We start from the raw sequence: 18,851 nt of genomic DNA on the forward strand, positions 1-18,851 counted from the left end.
TGTACACGTGCAACTTTGAGTATTTGCCCAAGTTTTGCCTAAAATTCAGATTGGACGGTAAATTCAACACTTCCCCCTAAATACACTTCATTGGGGAAAGAGTTTTCAGGAGAGAGGATGGGGGAAAAGAAAGGATGTATCTGAAGAGAGAAAAAAAGTACAACCTTATCATATTGCAAGTAAATTCTGCCTAGTGCCTGCAGAAAGATACTTTAATGGAAAATGGAGTACTGTATATCAGCTACTTTATGTCTACATGTCTTGCTTGGACAAAATGTACCTCTTCAGATTAGATTTACCAAAAATGTTTCAGTTTTGCAGAAAAAAAATCTCCATTTACAGTACTACATTCCATGCTTTTTAAATTTTGACTCCATACTTCTCCCCCACCTCTGGGGAAAAAAAAACACCACCTTATCTTACACTTATTAATTAAATGAACATGTAGAATTAGAATAAAATTTGCATTAACTTATGGTTACAAAACTACTATGAAAATTGATCAGTAATTGAAATATAAAAATAGTAGGTTATGTTCAATCATTTGGCTTTTTGGGATAAGCGGTTGGGGACTTTGATGATTATTTTTGGGTTTTAACTATACCTATTTGCCCTCATAAGTATATTATGGAAATGAATGTAAAATACTTTTCTGCAATTACTTTTCCTCTTCTGGCTCCCTCTTCTTTGCTGTAAACCTCCAAGAATATATTAGTTGAAGGGATCACTAACAAAATTTGTGTTTCAACAGTAAGTATGTCAGCAAAAAGCAGGTTCTGAAGAATATTCTCTTTCTCCACAGAATAAACAGCCTGAACTGCAAAGCAGAAGTGTCCTTTCACTTTTATCAGCGTCCTCAGCCTTAACTAAAATCAAATCATCTCTAAAATAAAGGTGGGATTCAGCCCACCAATTTAATTCATGTCTTTGGGGAACATAGGTAGCCATCCACTGAAAAGTGGCCTGAAATATCCACCTTTTTTTTTTAAATAGCTCATGAAAGTCATTGTAATCTGATTGATTTTCTAACAGGGAAAGTTTCCATCCCTGGATGCTTATTCTCTAAATCACTGAGTTACCTTCACCCACTCCCTTTTTTTTAACGTTATTTCAATTTAGACTGATTCTCTTTTGCACTCAACAGGAACAATTTCTAGCACTCTTTTTACATGACAAGAGAAATGATTTTACAAGTGACTGGAATACTGGTTTCAACCATTAGGTTGATACGTACCTCATAAAAAGAGTTTGATTGAAGAAATACTGCTTTTGTATTTAATATTTTTATCCAACTCTGACAACACAGAAGCAATTTACAGTATAAATGGCGATAGCACTGTCAATTGAATTAAGATAAATTATGCTTGGTTTGTCAACATTTATGATTTACAAGTACATCTTTGTACCTGTGGAAAGAAAAAGAGATATCACCTAAGGGTGACTCACATGCAAGACCGAAATCCTTGTTGCCATGAAAATAACAAAAGCTATTTCTGCTCTGTTCTGCATTAGCTATTCTAAAGTCAGAACAACTCCACTGAAGTCAGTTACACTCACTAGTGTTTGGAGCTAAGTAAATTAAAGCAGGATGTGATCATTAGTTTATAAAAATATTTTGTGGGCATAGAACACAGAACGCAAGAAAGATTACACTGTAATAATGTATTTTCAATGTATTTTATCACCAGATAAATAAAGACATATTAACATCCATAAGTTTATTTCAAAGATGCAGAAGCATAATTTCGCATTTGCCTGATTGACACACGTGCAACTGCTGATGTGCATAGGAAATTTGAATATGTACAGCATTATAACTCCGAAAATACGGTCTTTGAGGAATCCTTTATTCTCCAGGCATACACAATTTAAAGCAGGCTTAGTGTTAAGTGAAGTGAAGCTAAAAGAGACTGCTCATACAAGATTTCCTTGCTGATAGTAGGTCAGAAAAAGGAACCATGATTTTGCTTAACAGAAAACCACTTTATTGATGAGTTTTCTTTGCCTCAGTGTGAGCATGACAGTGTCTTTTACTGTCTTCCGTTTTAGCAGCAACATCCTGCACACAGTTCTGTTGTTAATATTGGAGAGATGGCTTATGTGTGTGGGTAAGTAATCTGCCTGTTTACAATGCCATTAGGAAAGCGCTGACTCCACCAGTTCACAGGCTCGTTTGAACCTTTCTCTGCTTCCGACTTGCTGAGTATTTGGTATTCAACACCATGCGAGTGATTTCCTGCAGCCTCTGTACCACAGGTTGGTGGGTTGCTAAGGAATAACTCTCCAGAGGTTAAGAGCCCTGCAGTCACCTTGATCTCAGTGCCAGTGATTATCTCTGCTAATTTTGTGCTTCGTGTTTCATACCACAGCACTGACCAAAGCTTATGTCTGTCCCTTGGCATGCAGAAGTGCGAACAATTATGGCTATAGATGGAGAGATGTACCGGTCGCTTTCACAGTATAATCTCTTTAACAAATGAAACATCGTCATTCAACTTTAAAATTAAAAAAAAAAAAAAAAAAAAAAAAGAATGAAAAAGAAAAAAAACAAGTTGAGATCAGTTGGAGAAACAGAAGAGATTTTTTTTCTCTTAGGTCATCATTTTGGGTTGTTTTCATTGTTGTTGGTTCATAACCTTTTCAGTATATATGCAGGACAACTGCTTCACAGCCAAAAGGACTTGGGACTGCCTTTATAAAACCCCAGACCTCTAAGGGTCTCACATGATGTCTTGAATCCATGGGCTGTTAACTCAGCAGTTACAATGAAGGACAGTTAACCCCAGCATGTTGCCTCTGTGTTGCCTGTGCTGCCACAGCTGCCAGTAAAATTTCAGATAGGGAAAAAGAGACCTAGATCCCAGAAGGATCCACATAAATATTTTCCGGAGCTTTAAACCCACCATCCTTTACTTGTCGTATTCCATAAGGGTTGACACCTATAGATAAGGTTCGACAATGCTATTGTCCTTCTGCTATTTATATAGATAACCTGGAAGGATAAAAGCCTTTCCTCCCTGACCAACACCTGAATTCAGTCAGCTTCCTTCAAGGAGACTGAGTAATGAAAAATGGAAAAAAAATTGAGCCCCTTGCTCTGTTGGACCTCATAGTTGCACATCCACCTCTAGCACCTCTGGGTGCTATTCCCACCTTGAGGGCAAAGTGGCTTTTGCCACATCTTTGCCAGTGGTCCCAGGCAAGGAGTCCCTGTACGTGCAGAACTGGCTCTTTCCTGCTCTGTATGAATGGTACTTCCACACAGAAATGCCTTGCTTGTGCAGAGAGGTCCCAAATGGTCTGTGGGGAAAGCAGAGATTCCCTCCCCACGTCCCGCTGGAGTCCCCAGCTCCCATATCGTGGGACACAGGACTCAATTAGCAGCAATGCCCTTGAATTGTGAAAATGATTTCACTTGCAATAAACTTAGACTAGAAATGTAAGCAAATCAACTCCTTGTCACTTGTGCTAGCAGGTTGTACTGTGAGAAGCCACAATCTGTTTGCATCTCATGTCCCAGACAGAGGGTCAGTAACCTTTTGGCAGAGAAACGGATAAGAAGGACAAATTGGACAACGTTTGCTGCAGCTAAAGCCATGTGTATGCCTGTATCAGAGACTGAATGTCATGCAACATATGGAATACGTGCAGTAACCTCTTACCTCTGTAGCAACAGATGCTACTGAACTAAACCATGCAAAAATAGAAAGCACCTTAGCTTTAAGGTTAGAGACAACATCTGTAGCAGAGCTGTTTAGATAGCTTCAGCTCTAAAACACTATATGAAAACTGCTGGGGTTTCTCCAGGTGAAAATTAAAGACATGATAATAGTATCAGATTCTTCTGAAGCAATGAAATATTTTTAAAAGGCAGTATAAGCACCCCATAATAATTTACAAGAACTCATAGATTACACTGCCATATGATAATGAGACTCCAAAATGTGCTTCTACTTTTCCTTGCTCTGGTCCCACAGATAAGCATTAGACCGTGTGGGATGAAACTGTCATTTGCAAAGCTGAAGGAGCATAAAGAACTGAGTTCAGTTTCAAAACAGAAGTTACCTGAATGGGAACAGAGATAAAGAGTGAAATTCTTAGGTGCTGACTGCTGTGCAAAACTGTTCCTCTCAAAAGGGATTATCCCGAATGGTACACTAAATTAAAAATTTTTTAAAAATTGATAAACAACATTTTTCAACAATATAAAAATATTCTGCATGAAGAACGCTTTGTGACAGGATCTCCCCAGTGGTACGCTGACAGTGTGAGAGCAGAAGGCGGGGAAGGAGGGAAACAATCAGTTGCCACACTAGTAACCCTTTCCTGCCTTTTCCCTACCCAAAACCTCCATTGCCTGCAACTACCCTCATCTAAACGACCTGTGAGCCTTTCCCAACCACTCAACCTTCTCTCAAGCCTACTGATGTTTTTCCCCAGCCCACTCAGATGTCTGCCTGAGACCTCTCTCCCTCCTGTGCCCTCTCAGTGCCCCCATTCCCTGGGATGGCTTTGAGCCATCTCTGTCATGGCATTTGTATATGAAAGGTAAGTTCCACACTCTGAAAGCTCAGTGAAAGGCCAGCAGTCCTTATTGCATCCTATGGACCAGAGTCGAGTTGCCACAGAAAGACAGAGCTGCCCTTCAGCCTTACTCTGGCTGGTGCAAAATGTATTATTTTTCATCAGTGTCATGGTCTTCAACCTTGAAAGGCAATTTATCTGGTCTTTATGCAAATTAAATTAATGTCACTCCAGGTGAAATGTTTTCTGTGAAAGGACTTTTACATATAATCTTTTTTCTTCAAATTGTCTGTTATCTTCTACTTAAAAATACAATTTGAATATTAACTATGGGCTAATTGCAGCTATTAATCATTCAACAACAACAACAAAAAAAACCCACTAGCAAACTCTGAATAGCTGTAAATAAAATTATAGGTTTGGTACCTGCCACCTCTTAGTTTCATGTAGACTGGCTATAGAGTGAAAGACAAAATAAGAGCTGTCGCATAGTTTAGGAAAAATTTTGTTTGTTTTGTGTTAAGGTAAGATACAGAACCATGATCACTGTACAAGGTCTAACTATTACTACTTAATGCTATTTTCCTTCCTCTGCCGCACACAGCTTACCTGCTTCTAGGTGCCAGTCTCTCAGGGCTGTTTTGTTTAATAAGTGTTTCACATAAAATGAATATAGGGCTTTCTTTTCTCAAAGAAATTACTAATAGGACTACAGTCAGCTTTCTAACCTGGTGAGTCTCATGATCTTTACTGCCCATCCAATATTATGTGGGTAGACAGTACAACTTATCCTATCACTTGCACTTGGGCACTTGCATCAAGGCCAACGTGGCAGAGGTGGAAATTGTGCCCTGACCTCCTGCTCCTTTGATGGATGTTTTTTGCCAGTTGCAGACGGGGGAAATTGCAAGGCTTCAAAATCAAAACACTGGGATGAAATTATTACTGAGGCAATTTAAGCCTGACAACTCTATTTTTTCCCCCTTTTAAGTGGTCAACCTCTGAAACATAGCAAAGGGAAGAAAAAGGGAAAGAGGCATTATGTGATGAGGAAAAAGAAACCTGAAGAACTCCAGAATTCTTGACCCATTCTTCAAATTAACCACTAAAAAAATAAAAGACATTTTTCTCAATGTTCAAGAGAAGAAATTATCCACAAGTCCATTCCCTTTGAAGACAAAGTTCTTTAATATGTAGCTACTATCATTCATCTCCTATTATTTCCAGTGAATGTTTTCTTCTGTCCTTTGTCCTTTCTCTCTCTCCTTTCTACCTTTCTGCTTTCTTATTTAAATCTCCTTTTCTGTGGTACATTCTTCACGTCTCTCATCCTTTACTTTTCATAATTGTCCTTCTCAGGCAAGTGAAAAACATAGGGTTTGTGTTACTAGTCCTTCATCAGGCAGAGTACAAATCCTTTGTGACCTTTCCATGCAGACCATTTGTTAGCTCTTTGGTTCTGTTTTTTCAGATGTGTGAGATAGACTTCACTGCTATTGCTTCACCATAAAGGTAGAAAGTTGATAATGAAATGCAAAACTAGGAAGATCAATCTAAGATTGACTTTGCAATTGACAACTCAAAAATAGTTTTCCCCTGGATCTTTTCAATTTCCTACCTGTATTTGTTTCCCGTAATGGCGCCTGTCTTTTCCCAGGTTTGTATATACCTTCCCTTCTGAACCTGAGAGGAAAGGCATCTCTCTAACACTATTGCTTGCATCGCTCCTTTTCCTAACTTTTTTCCTTTTCTCTTTATGATGAAAGAAGATTTGGCAGACTCAAGGACCAGCAGCCCAGCTCTTTTTGCGTTTCTCATAAATCAAATTCATTATCTTATGTCTGCTCACCTCCTCACTCATTTACCAATCTTTCATGTATTTAACAGTCTCCCTAGTCCACTGATTATACTGTTAGCCCAGCAAAGAAGAGGGCTTCAGTATTAGAGTGTTCACTTCATTTGATCACTGAGAATTACACTATAATGATGCTCTAATTACTGAGCTGTCGCGCTGTATTAAACCATTTCTATATGTGCTGTCAACTGTTTACACTGTTCTGCATGCCCCAGACTTCACATTTCCAAATATATTACAGTGACAGCTGACAACAGCATTGACAAACATAATGTACAGTGTATGGTTGTGGAAAAGAAGTGGAAGGACTTTGAAGAAGGGCTTGGAATGTGAGAGTAATCCAATATTACCACAAAAAGTTTTAATCAATGTCTATTTTTCTATAAACATGTTCATTCCTGGTTTTCTGTGTTTTTCCACAGTGGTTATGTCTTTGATTATGATTACTACAGAGATGATTTCTACAATCGGTATGTGTGGTTATATTTTTGTACATGCTACACCATTTCTACTGTTTGTTTATAATGTAATCACATCATTTGGTTAGAGAGGTCTGCTATGATTTTTACATATTATTCATTTAATTATTTCCATTGTGTATCAGAAGAAGACTATTTGAATATATCACAAGCAGAGATGATTACCACCACCAAATGTATGCTCATTAAACAGCTCTTTTGGTCTTATCCTTCTCTAAGAGCTTTTGGGCCATTTTCTGTGCTGAACTGTTTAATGGTAGTTTAATTCCTCAGTGTTTCTTCCAACAGATTTCTTCCAGGTTTACTTCCATTGGAACATATAGCAGCTGTAAAATTCTTCAGTGTGACAGTCATGCCTTTGTCTTTTCATCCATGTATATGAAAAGATATAGCATCTCTATTGAAAAATTTTTCTTCCAAGGACATTTAGAAGTCTAGAAGAACCTTGAGGGAAGCAAAACCACACGTTCAATAGCATTCGTGTTTCTATAGCAGGAAAAGAAGCATGGATACCTGAGCAACTGGAGATTTGTGCCTTGAGTACGTACACACAGCCTCACGTAGCACTGTGGGAATTTATTCATTCAGACACAGCAGAGTCACCACAACACAGGGTTAACATGGATGACCATGGATGACCATGGATGACCATGGATAACCAATTCCAATGGTTATCCAGCAGTGTTGTGTCTCTGTAGCACAACAGCCCAGTTTAACATAGGCCAGGTGAGTCAGAGGGGAACAAAGCATTGCTCCACCAACCTCTTACAATCTGAGATTTCTGTTATGTAAAGCAACAGACAATAGCAGAGGAGAGTTTACACCCTGCAGTTAAATTGTTGTGTGCTATGTACCTTTCTGCTACACTGTAGAAAAGATGTAGAAACAATGGGTTTTCATTTTGTTTTTCCCTGGGCTTGATTCAATTCGAGCCACTAGTTTTGGTTTTGCGTGTAAATGACCATTCTCACTTTAGACAGAGCTAAAAATACTAAGCTATAAACATATGGAGTAAAAGCCATTAATGCAGTTTAATCCTGCTCACTCTAGCCTTGACAGTAGGAGCAGCTCATGTCCTGTAAAAAGTTAACTTCCAGAGGCTTGTGTTTACTTTCCCCAAGGTTACTGCTCCAAGTTTCATCAGCAGATTTGTATGTTTTTAAAGAGAGCACTGCTTCTGATCTATGCCACCTGAATACTAAAGTTATGTGTCTTTAGTTTTTTCCCTAATTCTGTATGTTATGGGTAGCTCAAATGAGCAACTCTAATAGCTGCATTTCCACAATACTTATGGTAGTTAAAGGTTGTTTCTGTAGAACTAGCTGTCTATCTTGGTGATTTTCTTATTATGGAAAACCGCTGACAGTGAAATGTGTCCATAAGTCTATTCAATAGCATAATTTTCTGATTTAGAAATCTTTCAGGATTAAGACAACAGAACTTTTATGGTAGAAAACCCATGAGGTTGCCCTCACAAAGCTGGACATGTTGATCTGTTGACAATAAAAACCTTAAGAGATTAAAGGGTCTTTGTTAGATCGAAGTTAATGGAAGTGGAAGATGAAAAGCTCTATATGGTAGGCATGGAAAAGAAAATCCCATGGAGAGTTTGATGCACTATCAACATGCCTATAGGAAATATAAATTAAGAAATATGGTCATGATTCTTTGAATTTCTGAACTTCTGAACTTTCTGAATTTCTGTGTCATATCCCAAACCATAGGTCTTGTTTTCTAATATTCATTGATTTTCCAACCCCCCTAAATGGAGAATACACCTATCTTATCTTGACTAAAGCAGTGGTAGGGACAGAAAAGGGCAGCAAAAATGGTTAGTGCTGGAAAATAAAATCTGTATGAAGACAGATTGACAAGATCAGGACTGCACAATTTAGAAGGGCAAAAAAAAGGGGAAAAAAAGGCACTATTATATACGCAGTAGTGATTATTTGGAGAAAGAATTGCTTTAGAACTGAGCATTTCCATTTATAATTTCTCATATTACAAGCACAAGGAAAATAGGCAGGGTACTTCAAAGCTGATAAAAGGAAGCATTTTTTTAAAGAAAGCATATTATTGAAATATGTAGAACTTGGTGCAACAAAATACCAAGCCCACAAGCTTTGCATAATTTCAAAAATAAAAGTAAGAATAGCAATATTAGATAACACTGCTTTTATATATTTCAAAAAAGGAAGCCTAGTTTTGCATTTCACTACATTATCTAAACATGAGCTATTGGAAGCTAGAAAAAAATCACCTTTGGAGGAATAATTGCATAATGACCTTTTGCATTATAGCTTACAGTTCTTCTGAAACATTTTTTTCTAGTAACATCAAATTGGAGATTGAGACCAACCTGCAGATCATCCAATATGATAAATGATGGGTGACAACAAACAATCATATTTCTGTTAAAAGCTTCAAAAATGTTTTAGTGTTCATCCTCATACACAAATGTTTAGTTATGCTCACAATGGCTAGAAACTGCTTATTCGGTAAGAATAGCTAAGGCCATGGAGTTCAAGTTCAGTGGGGGTGACAGCTTCTCTGTGACACATTTTGCAGGCAGCTATGGAAGAGGAGGGATCTGGTTATATTGTCTGTAGGATTATGGTACAGACAACAGTAAGGATCCTGAGATTTAAGCATTAGTTATTTACTTGCCAGAAAATGGGCTAGAAGAATTAAGTTTGATTCTGCTTCCTGTTCAGCATGCTGTTAGACATTGTGGTGGGTGAATTACTGTTGCTTGTGTGTCAGTTTTCAAATGTGTATCTATCTGCCCAGATGGGTGACTGTAGTCAGAATTGCGGAAATTAAACATGCAGTTATAAATTTCCATAATTACTAGTTGCAAGTATCGTTTGAAAGAAACTTGAGAATATTTTTAAAGAATATTGCTTGCCCCCCTGCTTCAGTCTCTGAACTGGTAATCTTCATTTTCTGAACTTTCTTTTCCTGACCTGTCACTTTCAGAGCCCATAGCTTTTATATTCTAAATATATCTGTAGCTTTGATTACCTTTTCTACTGCCCTTGTTTCCTTCCACGTGGGTTAGTTAGCTGCTGATAATAACTGTGTTTTTAGGATTGGGGTATTCTATTTGGTAACACTAGTTCATTTTGGTTTTAGAGTATCTTTTATTGACTGTATTGGTAATTCTCTGAATATCTACTTGCTACCATGGCTTGAACAAGACATTTTTTATTAAGCATGCTCGAGTATTTTAGTGATTCTACATCAATTCATTCTTCAATAATGAGAACATATGCTGGGACCTCTTTCCTATGCATTGAGAAGGACGTAGAGGTCCCTCACTATAAAGACTCTTGCTATTTTACAAACTGCAGGATATTACTTTATGGCGATGGTTGGCTTCAGAAAAGTTCATTTCTTTTTCTGTCTTTAAGGACAGCAGATAGAAAACTAGAATTTAAGCCATGCATGTAATAAAGGAGTTGAAATGTCACTACTACGAAATGTACTGCTATTAGTTGTGTGCAATGAAATGATGTGGACCTGTGGAAAGCGGGTTATGGATTTTCCATACTGCAAATAACAGAGTCCCATAACACATCCCTCATTAAAATTACACAAAAAATCTGAGCTATGCACTGGTCTGTGACTGAAATCTGAATATGGCACTTAATGTGCATAGGTCCTTGAAATCTAATTTGACTGTGATATAAAGTGATTATGGTTTCAAAGGGTAATTTTCTCAAAGATAACATGAAAATTTAGTTGACAGGGCTTCCATGACATGAAATCACAGAAGGTTTTATGGAGTCCAGCTGACTTAATCTTTTTTAGGTTGTTTGATTACCACGGCCGTGTCCCCCCACCACCCCGTGCAGTGATTCCACTGAAGCGTCCTCGTGTGGCTGTGACAACAACTCGCAGAGGCAAAGGGGTTTTTTCCATGAAAGGAGCATCACGATCCACCTCAAGTGGGGCTTCTTCCTCAGGATCCAAATGTGAGTTGCTCATATCAGTTGGATATTATTGAAACAATGATCCTAGTAATTTCTGCAAGCAGACAGCTTCGGCTATATAGCTCTGTTGCAGTTATTTCCTACCCTCAGCCTTTAGCTTGAAAAACTGGTTTGATTACCAAAGCTGCCATGCCTTTCCTGCAAGTCAAAGATGTAACTTTTTAAGGAAATCCCTTCAACAACATTTGACCTACTCCCTTGACCTCAGAAGAAGCCTGTTTAAAATCGCCTATCATCCTGACTGCTTATGCACCATGAGGTCTTGTGAAGAGCAGATAATAAAGCAAAGCTAATAATCTTTTTATAGACAGAGGCACACTGATTTCTGTTGAGACTTGAGGGTTGTATGTGAGCTGGGGCGGGGCGCGGGTCGGGGGATGGACTGTGGGCTGGAGGGGGATGGGGGAGGCTGGGTTGTGTGGGGTTTTCTTGACAGACCCTTTGAGGGTACAAAGAGGCAAAGTGTCTTTGCCTGTTCTAAACGGAGTCCAAAACAGGATTGGCAACTTGGGGTTATTCAGCCCTTCTTTAGAGTTGGCCTTAGAAGAGCTGATGAACAATACACATTCTCTCCTCCATGTTCACCAAGCTCCCCACCCCATAATATGTCCTGGGAACTTCATCTTCCTCTTCGTGCATCTTTCAGCACCCACCTGTCTTCCCCTGCCCCTTATGTGGAGTGATACTGTCCTTGGAAGCGTCACTGGAAGAGGAAGAGAAAGATCAGGTAGGGATCAGATATTAGAAAGAATGAAGGGACTTCAAAAAGACACTTGCAGTACCAGACTGGCCAACAAAGCATCATGCTGTCTTACACACAGCTGTGAAATAAGTGAATCCACCAACAGTACACCTTACTGCAAGAGGGGGTAATTATGGCATCAACATGAGGCAATTATCTACTCTGCTTGAATAATATATCCAAATCTCACACACTAGCAACAAAGAAGATGGACTTCTAGTGAGCCCACTAGGACCCTATTGTATGAATTGATGGTATCAGACACCTTGAAAGAAAACATGTAATAAACATGCATGTGTCTGAAAGAATGGAAATGTGATAAACAAAGCTAAAGATAATGTTGTACACTGAGGAACAAGGAGCTCGAGCCATTCCTTGGAAAAGATGACGTTCTGAGAGAGGCTCTGTTAGCTGTACAGCTCAAGATCTTCACTTTAGTAGACTTAGAATTTAAACTATTTTGTTAGTCTTTTTCAGCCCTTGAGTCTTTGGGTTTTCACACAGTGAATCAAAGCTTTAGTAAGTATACACACTTACAGATTCATTCATTAGATCTCCTTTGCTCCTCCTTTACTGTTGTCTTATCCATACGAAAAGTTAGCAGTATCAGTGCATTCAATTCACTAATTGTCCTAAAGTGTGTCGTAATAAGAACGGACTTCTTAGACTCACTTGCCCTTGAGAAGATGAATTAATTGCAGATAAGTTTATTTATATATATTTATTTTTCTCATTGTCCAGAACAAGAATAACTCAAAAATTCTTCTAGAGAGCTGAGGACCTTAGTATATCCCAATAGATGGGGATTCCCCATAGATTCTGGGGATCTCTCACCCAGAAATCTGGATTTTCGTTGTAGTGAATGGGACAGAGCATATTACGTTAACATATAGATATATATTCCTCAGAATAATCACCAAATTTGCTTTATTGTTTATTCTGCATTTCAGAAAATGTCTTATAATACTGTGTCAGGACTGAAGTAATGCATAACGTATGAGGATGAGGGGACAGAGTCTTTCCTCAGCAAGTTTGCTGACGACACAAAACTGGGGGGAGTGGCTGACACACCAGAAGGCTGTGCTGTCATTCAGCAAGTCCTGGACAGGCTGGAGAGTTGAGCAGAGAGGAACATAATGAAGTTCAACAAGGGCAAGTGTAGGGTCCTACACCTAGGGAGGAATAAGCCCATGCACCGATACAGGTTAGGAGTTGACCTGCTAGAAAGCAGCTCTGCAGAGAAGGACCTGGGAGTGGACCCGGGAGTCCAAGAAGTTGACCATGAGCCAGCGATATGCCCTCGTGGCCAAGAAGGCCAATGGTGCATTAAAAAGAGTGTGGCCAGCAGGTCGAGGGAGGTTATCCCCCTGCTCTACTCTGCCCTGGTGAGGACGCATCTGGAGTACTGTGTCCAGTTCTGGGTTCCCCAGTTCAAAAAAGACAAGGAACTACTACTATTACAGCCCAACAGAGGGCTATGAAGATCATCAGGAGACTGGGGCATCTGTCTTATGAGGAAAGGCTGAGAGACCTAGGTCTGTTTAGCCTGGAGAAGAGAAGACTGAGAAGGGATCTTATCAATGCTTATAAATATCTAAAGGGCGGGTGTCAAGAGCATTGGGCCAGACTCTTTTCAGTGGTGCCCACTGTCAGGACAAGGGGCAATGGGCACAAGCTGGAACACAGGAAGTTCCACCTAAACATGAGGAGGAACTTCTTTACTTGGAGGGTCGCAGAACACTGGAACAGGCTGCCTGGAGAGGTGGTGGAGACTCCTTCTCTGGAGATATTCAAAACCCACCTGGACACGATCCTGTGCAACTTGCTCTAGGTGACCCTGCTCTGGCAGGGGGTTGGACTAGACGATTCGTAGAGGTTCCTTCCAACACCTACCATTCTGTGATTCTGTTTAGATTATAGAATACAACCCTAGGCCAAGTACTCATAGCCACTTGCTATATGACCTCCAAAATACTGTTTGCATAACACGGCAAACATTGCAGAATCTGTAAATTATTTAATAGAAGTGCAATTAGGAGTATAGAGATCCTAACAGACAGTGCTATGCCCCGGTGAAAGTATCATTCAATGTATTTAGGTGTGGTGTGAATTCTAAAAATGTCAGTTTTAGAGCTCCAGGTGACAAGATCATCTTTGTATCCAGCCCTTTAACACTGAAGAGAACAGCTGCAAGATGCATCACTAAAAATGCAGGCTGATGTTTTGACCCCTTTTGGGTTTCCACCCTCAGTTCTTTACAGTGGCAATTGGAGCACATATTTTATCGTGCTGGAATAAATTGCAGAAAATATTATTTCTGCATGCAGCACACCTTTAAAAGGAGTCAGACACACAGTATACAGACTTTCATGCTTGATTTCCCCATAGAATTACCTCCCTTTTTTCAAGTCCAACCAACCTATCATAAAGGTAGAAATACAATTTTGTTGACTTGGACAGGAATGTAATCAGCTTATTGTAAGACGTTTATCAGAGAAATAACCAAGCCATTCCCTTAGGGGCTTCAAGTTGGAAAGGAGAGAATGTGGGTTTTTCAGCTTCTTTTGCCATTTTCTTGGAAAAGTTGGTTATATTGAATTGTGGCATGAAGCAATTTAGTATTTTGTTTCCCCTTACTCTACATGGCTAATCTGAACTCCTTGAACTCCTAATGCACTGTTAATTCTAATTCTAATTTATTGCTAGTTAAATAAAGGATCTCTTCAATAAGGAGAAACATAGTTTGTGGGAAGGAAGGTATTTGGGGTTTTAATGAAATTCAAGGCTGTAAAACAGCTTGATCACAAGTTCAGAATTAACTATGTCGAAATGGTATTGCCTGTGCTTGAAAGATTTCACCCCCAAATGGCAAAACTCCCATGAGATCACATCCCCTAATAGACTTTTCAGATTTAAGTAGAAATCTCATAGGCATAACAGTTCTCATAGCTGTTCTCCACACTCAGACTGGATCCAGAAGATGAACCCATACAGATAGTATTAAAGGTCGAAACACAGGAGACCCTTCAGTGAAATTACCAGGATTAGAGGGACTCACTTCTGAAAACCAGCAATCCAAAGGCAGAAGTTTGTTGTGGCACACAGCAAAGACCTTATAAAAGCATAATACCAAGAATGCCTTGCTCGTTGATGAGTATATCTGCAAAAATAATGTCTGCCAGGGCAGTAAATTCTTGTTTTACCAAAAAGTGGCAATATGTGTTCTAAGTTTGCTTCCAAAACACAAAACAAGTTAGAAGGATTTGATTTCGTTCCTGAATCTATAATTTTTCAAGGATGAGTTGACAATATTTTATTTTCTTTCTAACTCCAAAGACTAGAGAAAAAAAAAATCAACGTTTCTACCTTATCAGAAGTAACTCATAAAATGAAACATGTTGGTGTGGAAATTACACATAGGAGTTCTTCATGTTAATGGTGTGAAGTAGCAGATGCAGACTGCTATTTAGAACTTGGAAAAACTCACTTTTTCTGACAACACAGAAACTGAAGCTCTTGGACTATGCACTTTCATTTTACACATCTGAAATCAGGACGAAAACACTAATCAAACTTTTTACACCCTGTGTGCTTGAGATTAAGGAGTAGGCACTTAAGATGTCGCAATATGTACTGGATTATGCCTTTAAATTAATTCATTTTGAGTCATATAGTTTATATTTGGCTTCCTCAGTTAACCCATTTTTCAGTGAAACCTAAAGTAATACAATATGATAAAATATTTTATATTAAACATGAAAGTCTTCGATAAAAATACATGACATTTCTTTCCAAAGAAATCTGAATCATACTTTGTGGATGAATCAATTTGTAGTTACGGCAAAAAATGTTTCCCAAATACAGCTGTAATTCTACAGTAGCACTTTCATTTCTAAAAATGTGATGGACCTCAGTTTTAAATCTCTTGTTTTGAGCTGGGTGCAGTTTGTCTCTTTTGGTGCTAGATGCTTCAATGAAAGATGCATTCTGAAAGGCCCTTGTATTCCTGGCAGAGGGCTGGAAAGGGTCACCGAATCTGATTCCTTACTGTTCCAAGTAACCACATCATCTAATCCTTTAAGCTCCATCTTAAAGCTAGTTAAGGTTTGGGTTTTGTCTGTCTCTGTTTCTTCTAATTTGTGGCTTAAATTTGTTTCTTATTTGTTTGTATCCATTTGTTGTGCCAACGTTGTCTTAACTTAAAAGTTAAGTTTTTACCTTCTTTTGTCTCAGGCAAACAAGAAAAACTCTTCTGTCACACTACAGGCTTTCCATTCTTACGGCCATCTTCAGGGCCTTCTCCCAACATACCTGCCAGAATTCAGTGGTTCAACCTGTACACGTTATTCCAGCTGAACTCTCAGCAGGTCCTTGTACAATGGCATTGTACTTCCCCATTTTTAGCAATACGTCATTTGACACATCCTGGCACTGCATTTTCTTTCTCATGGCTGTTGTCAACCTGAGATTATACCCCATGGATAATGCTGTCACTGTCTTTTTCCTCTGATGAGCTTCCATGTTACGAATAGGAGCTCTGCTGTGAGTCAATCAAGTGCAGGATTTTTTTTACTGCAATTACATTTCATCATTTTTATAACGTAGCATTCCTTAATATCACCTGACTGCCCCTTCCATTCTGATTCACTCTGAATAGATGATACCTTTTGATTTCATGACTTCAGCAAATTTTACCTGATTATTTACTTTTTTGCATCAAAGTTGATGAAGATATTTAGCCATTTTGGTGCCAGTGCTTGAGGAATTTCATTAGTAATTTCTTTCCCTTTCGAAACATGCATTTCTGTCACCTGCTGGCCTTTGCTTATCTGCTAATAGGAACAAATAAAAGCAGTAAGCTACTTTATTTTCATATTCTATTACACAAAAGCAGATGAACAGATATTTTGGACGGATGCAGCTCTGGTTTCATGTTTATCAACTGCTTTATTTTTTGCCTGAGATAAATTTAAAAAAAAAAGAAAATATCTGTGACATTTTTAAGGAGAATTTATGTACTCAAAGAAGGACACCTGAAGTACAGCATTTACAGTCTTTACATTTTGACTTGTCGTAACACTGTGCTTAAAAAAACTAAAGTTTTTCCCAAGATCTACACTATAGAATCACAGAATGGCTGAGGTTGGAAGGAACCTGTGGAGCTCGTCTGGTCCAACTGCCCTGCTCAAGCAGGGTCACCTACAGCAGGCTTTCCAGGGCTGTGTCCAGACAGCTTTTGAATATCTCCAAAGATGGAGACTCCACAGCCTCTCTGGGCTGCCTGTGCAATTGTTTGACCTTCCTCACTGGAAAAAAAAAAAAAAAAAGCTTTTTCTTATGTTTAGATGGAATTTTTAGATGGATTTTCATGTGCTTTAATTCATGCCAATGGTCTTTGACATTTTAGTGGGCGCTACTGAGAAGATTCTGGCTTTGTTTTCTTCATTCCCTCTTGTAACAGGGAGCCCAGAACTGGACACAGTACTCCAGATGTGGCCTCACCAGTGCTGAGGAGAGGGGAAAGACCATCTCCCTCAAATTGCTGGCAAAACGCCTCCTAATGCAGGATGTTGATGGCCTTCTTTATCACAAGGGTGTATTGCTGGCTTATATTCTGCTTGTTGTTCATCAGAACCCTTCATAATTTGGCTTTAGTGATTGCTGCTCACTACAGAAATACTCGGTACAGTATAACTGAGAGTGGAATTACTCTAGGAGAATAATTTTGAAGATTTTTACAATTCTCTGCAAATTAAGACAATAAGTAACTCAAATAAATACAACATTGCAATGCTGGAACCAGGATGGAAATTTGGAATTTGTTGTGCAGATTTGTTGAAAATTTTTCCCCTTTTTTCTTTCAGTCCTTTTTAGTGTTAACTTGAAGTGATTGACTGTATGATGGAATCACAACCTTATGAAGAACTGTATGATGGAATCACAAACCTTATGAAGAACGACTGAGGGAGCTGGGGTTGTTTAGCCTGGAGAAGAGGAGGCTGAGGGGAGACCTTATCACCCTCTACAACTACCTGAAAGGAGGTTGTAGAGAGATGGGGGCTGACCTCTTCTCCCTGGTGACAAGTGATAGGACGAGGGGAAACGGGTTCAAGTTACGTCAGGGAGGTTTAGATTAGATATTAGGAAACATTTTTTCACTGAAAGGGTTATTAAACATTGGAATAGGCTGCCCAGGGAGGTGGTGGATTCACCATCCCTGGAGGTGTTTAAAAAAAGGGTAGATGGGGCACTTAGGGACATGGTTTAGAAGTGGCTCTTGTCAGGGTAGGCTAAAGGTTGGACTCGATGATCTTAAAGGTCCCTTCCAGCCTCAGCAATTCTATGATTCTATGATTCTATGAAATGTGAATGATAAATTGTAGATTAAGTGACCAAAGTGAGGAAATAGTTTTGGCATGGGGGAATTTTGCAAGGTAGCAATAAAGCTCCTCAGTCATTTCTAACATTTTTATATGCTGCTGAATCATTGGTGTTGTGTCTGTGTTCCCTCTGGTGCAGTCTTCTTCCCAAACTTATTTCTCACCAAGACACCACAGGGAAGCCCCTGTGAAGCAGAAGGTTTGACCTGAGTTGAACAGTAGCCTCATGTATGTGCCTGCTTCCTCACCAAATTCAGAAGTGCAAACGTTTTCTGCTTTGCTTTTTAGACCAGGAACAAATATCATTAGGTTCTTATGGTGTTGCTTCTGACTTCTGACCTTTTAGCCTTGGCAAGCCTGCTGTTTGCCAGTCAAGGGAGCACCTCTAACCCAACAGCTTGGCTGCACAGGGTCTGTTGCCTGCTGGCTTCACAGCGGGTTGCTGTAGACACTTAGCATTTCCTCTTGGACAGATTCACACCATTTCATCCTGGAATCTGCACTGTCTTGCTACTCCAGACCAGACCAACCACTGCCCCTAAGGAAGCAGTAACCTTCTAAATATGCAGTTGTCAGAATCTTAAAGTTTTGTTACAGATCTGGAGGATTGGACAGTGACCCGTTATTTTTCTAAGAACATTTTAATTCCTTGCTCTATAAATATGCAGAATAATTTCATCAAATCCTGTATAGCATATAAAAGTCTAGCACAAAGGTTACTTTTAAGCTTTGTTCTCTAAGTCCTACCATTCATTCAAGATAAATCACAGAATCACAGAATCATAGAATCATAGAATTGTTAGGGTTGGATGGGACCTTAAAGATCGTTTAGTTCCAACCGCCCTCCCCTGGGCAGGGACATCTCCTACTAGATCA

General features: G+C 39.1%; 1 protein-coding gene across 10 annotated transcripts in view; it reads left to right on the forward strand.

Moving 5' to 3' along the window:
* Nucleotides 1-18,851, forward strand: part of RALYL (RALY RNA binding protein like) — a 407,281-nt gene that overhangs the window by 360,590 nt on the left and 27,840 nt on the right. For 5 of the 10 annotated variants that reach the window (XM_074577353.1, XM_074577356.1, XM_074577354.1 and 2 more), the window contains 3 exons: nucleotides 6,802-6,849; nucleotides 10,672-10,835; nucleotides 11,500-11,580. In XM_074577353.1, coding sequence (XP_074433454.1) covers nucleotides 6,802-6,849; nucleotides 10,672-10,835; nucleotides 11,500-11,580 — 293 coding nt within the window. The remainder of the gene's footprint in view (nucleotides 1-6,801; nucleotides 6,850-10,671; nucleotides 10,836-11,499; nucleotides 11,581-18,851) is intronic. The other 5 variants (XM_074577361.1, XM_074577355.1, XM_074577359.1 and 2 more) reach the window with 1 other exon arrangement.

The sequence above is a fragment of the Larus michahellis genome, chromosome 2 (assembly GCF_964199755.1).
Source record: "Larus michahellis chromosome 2, bLarMic1.1, whole genome shotgun sequence".
NCBI lineage: Eukaryota > Metazoa > Chordata > Aves > Charadriiformes > Laridae > Larus > Larus michahellis.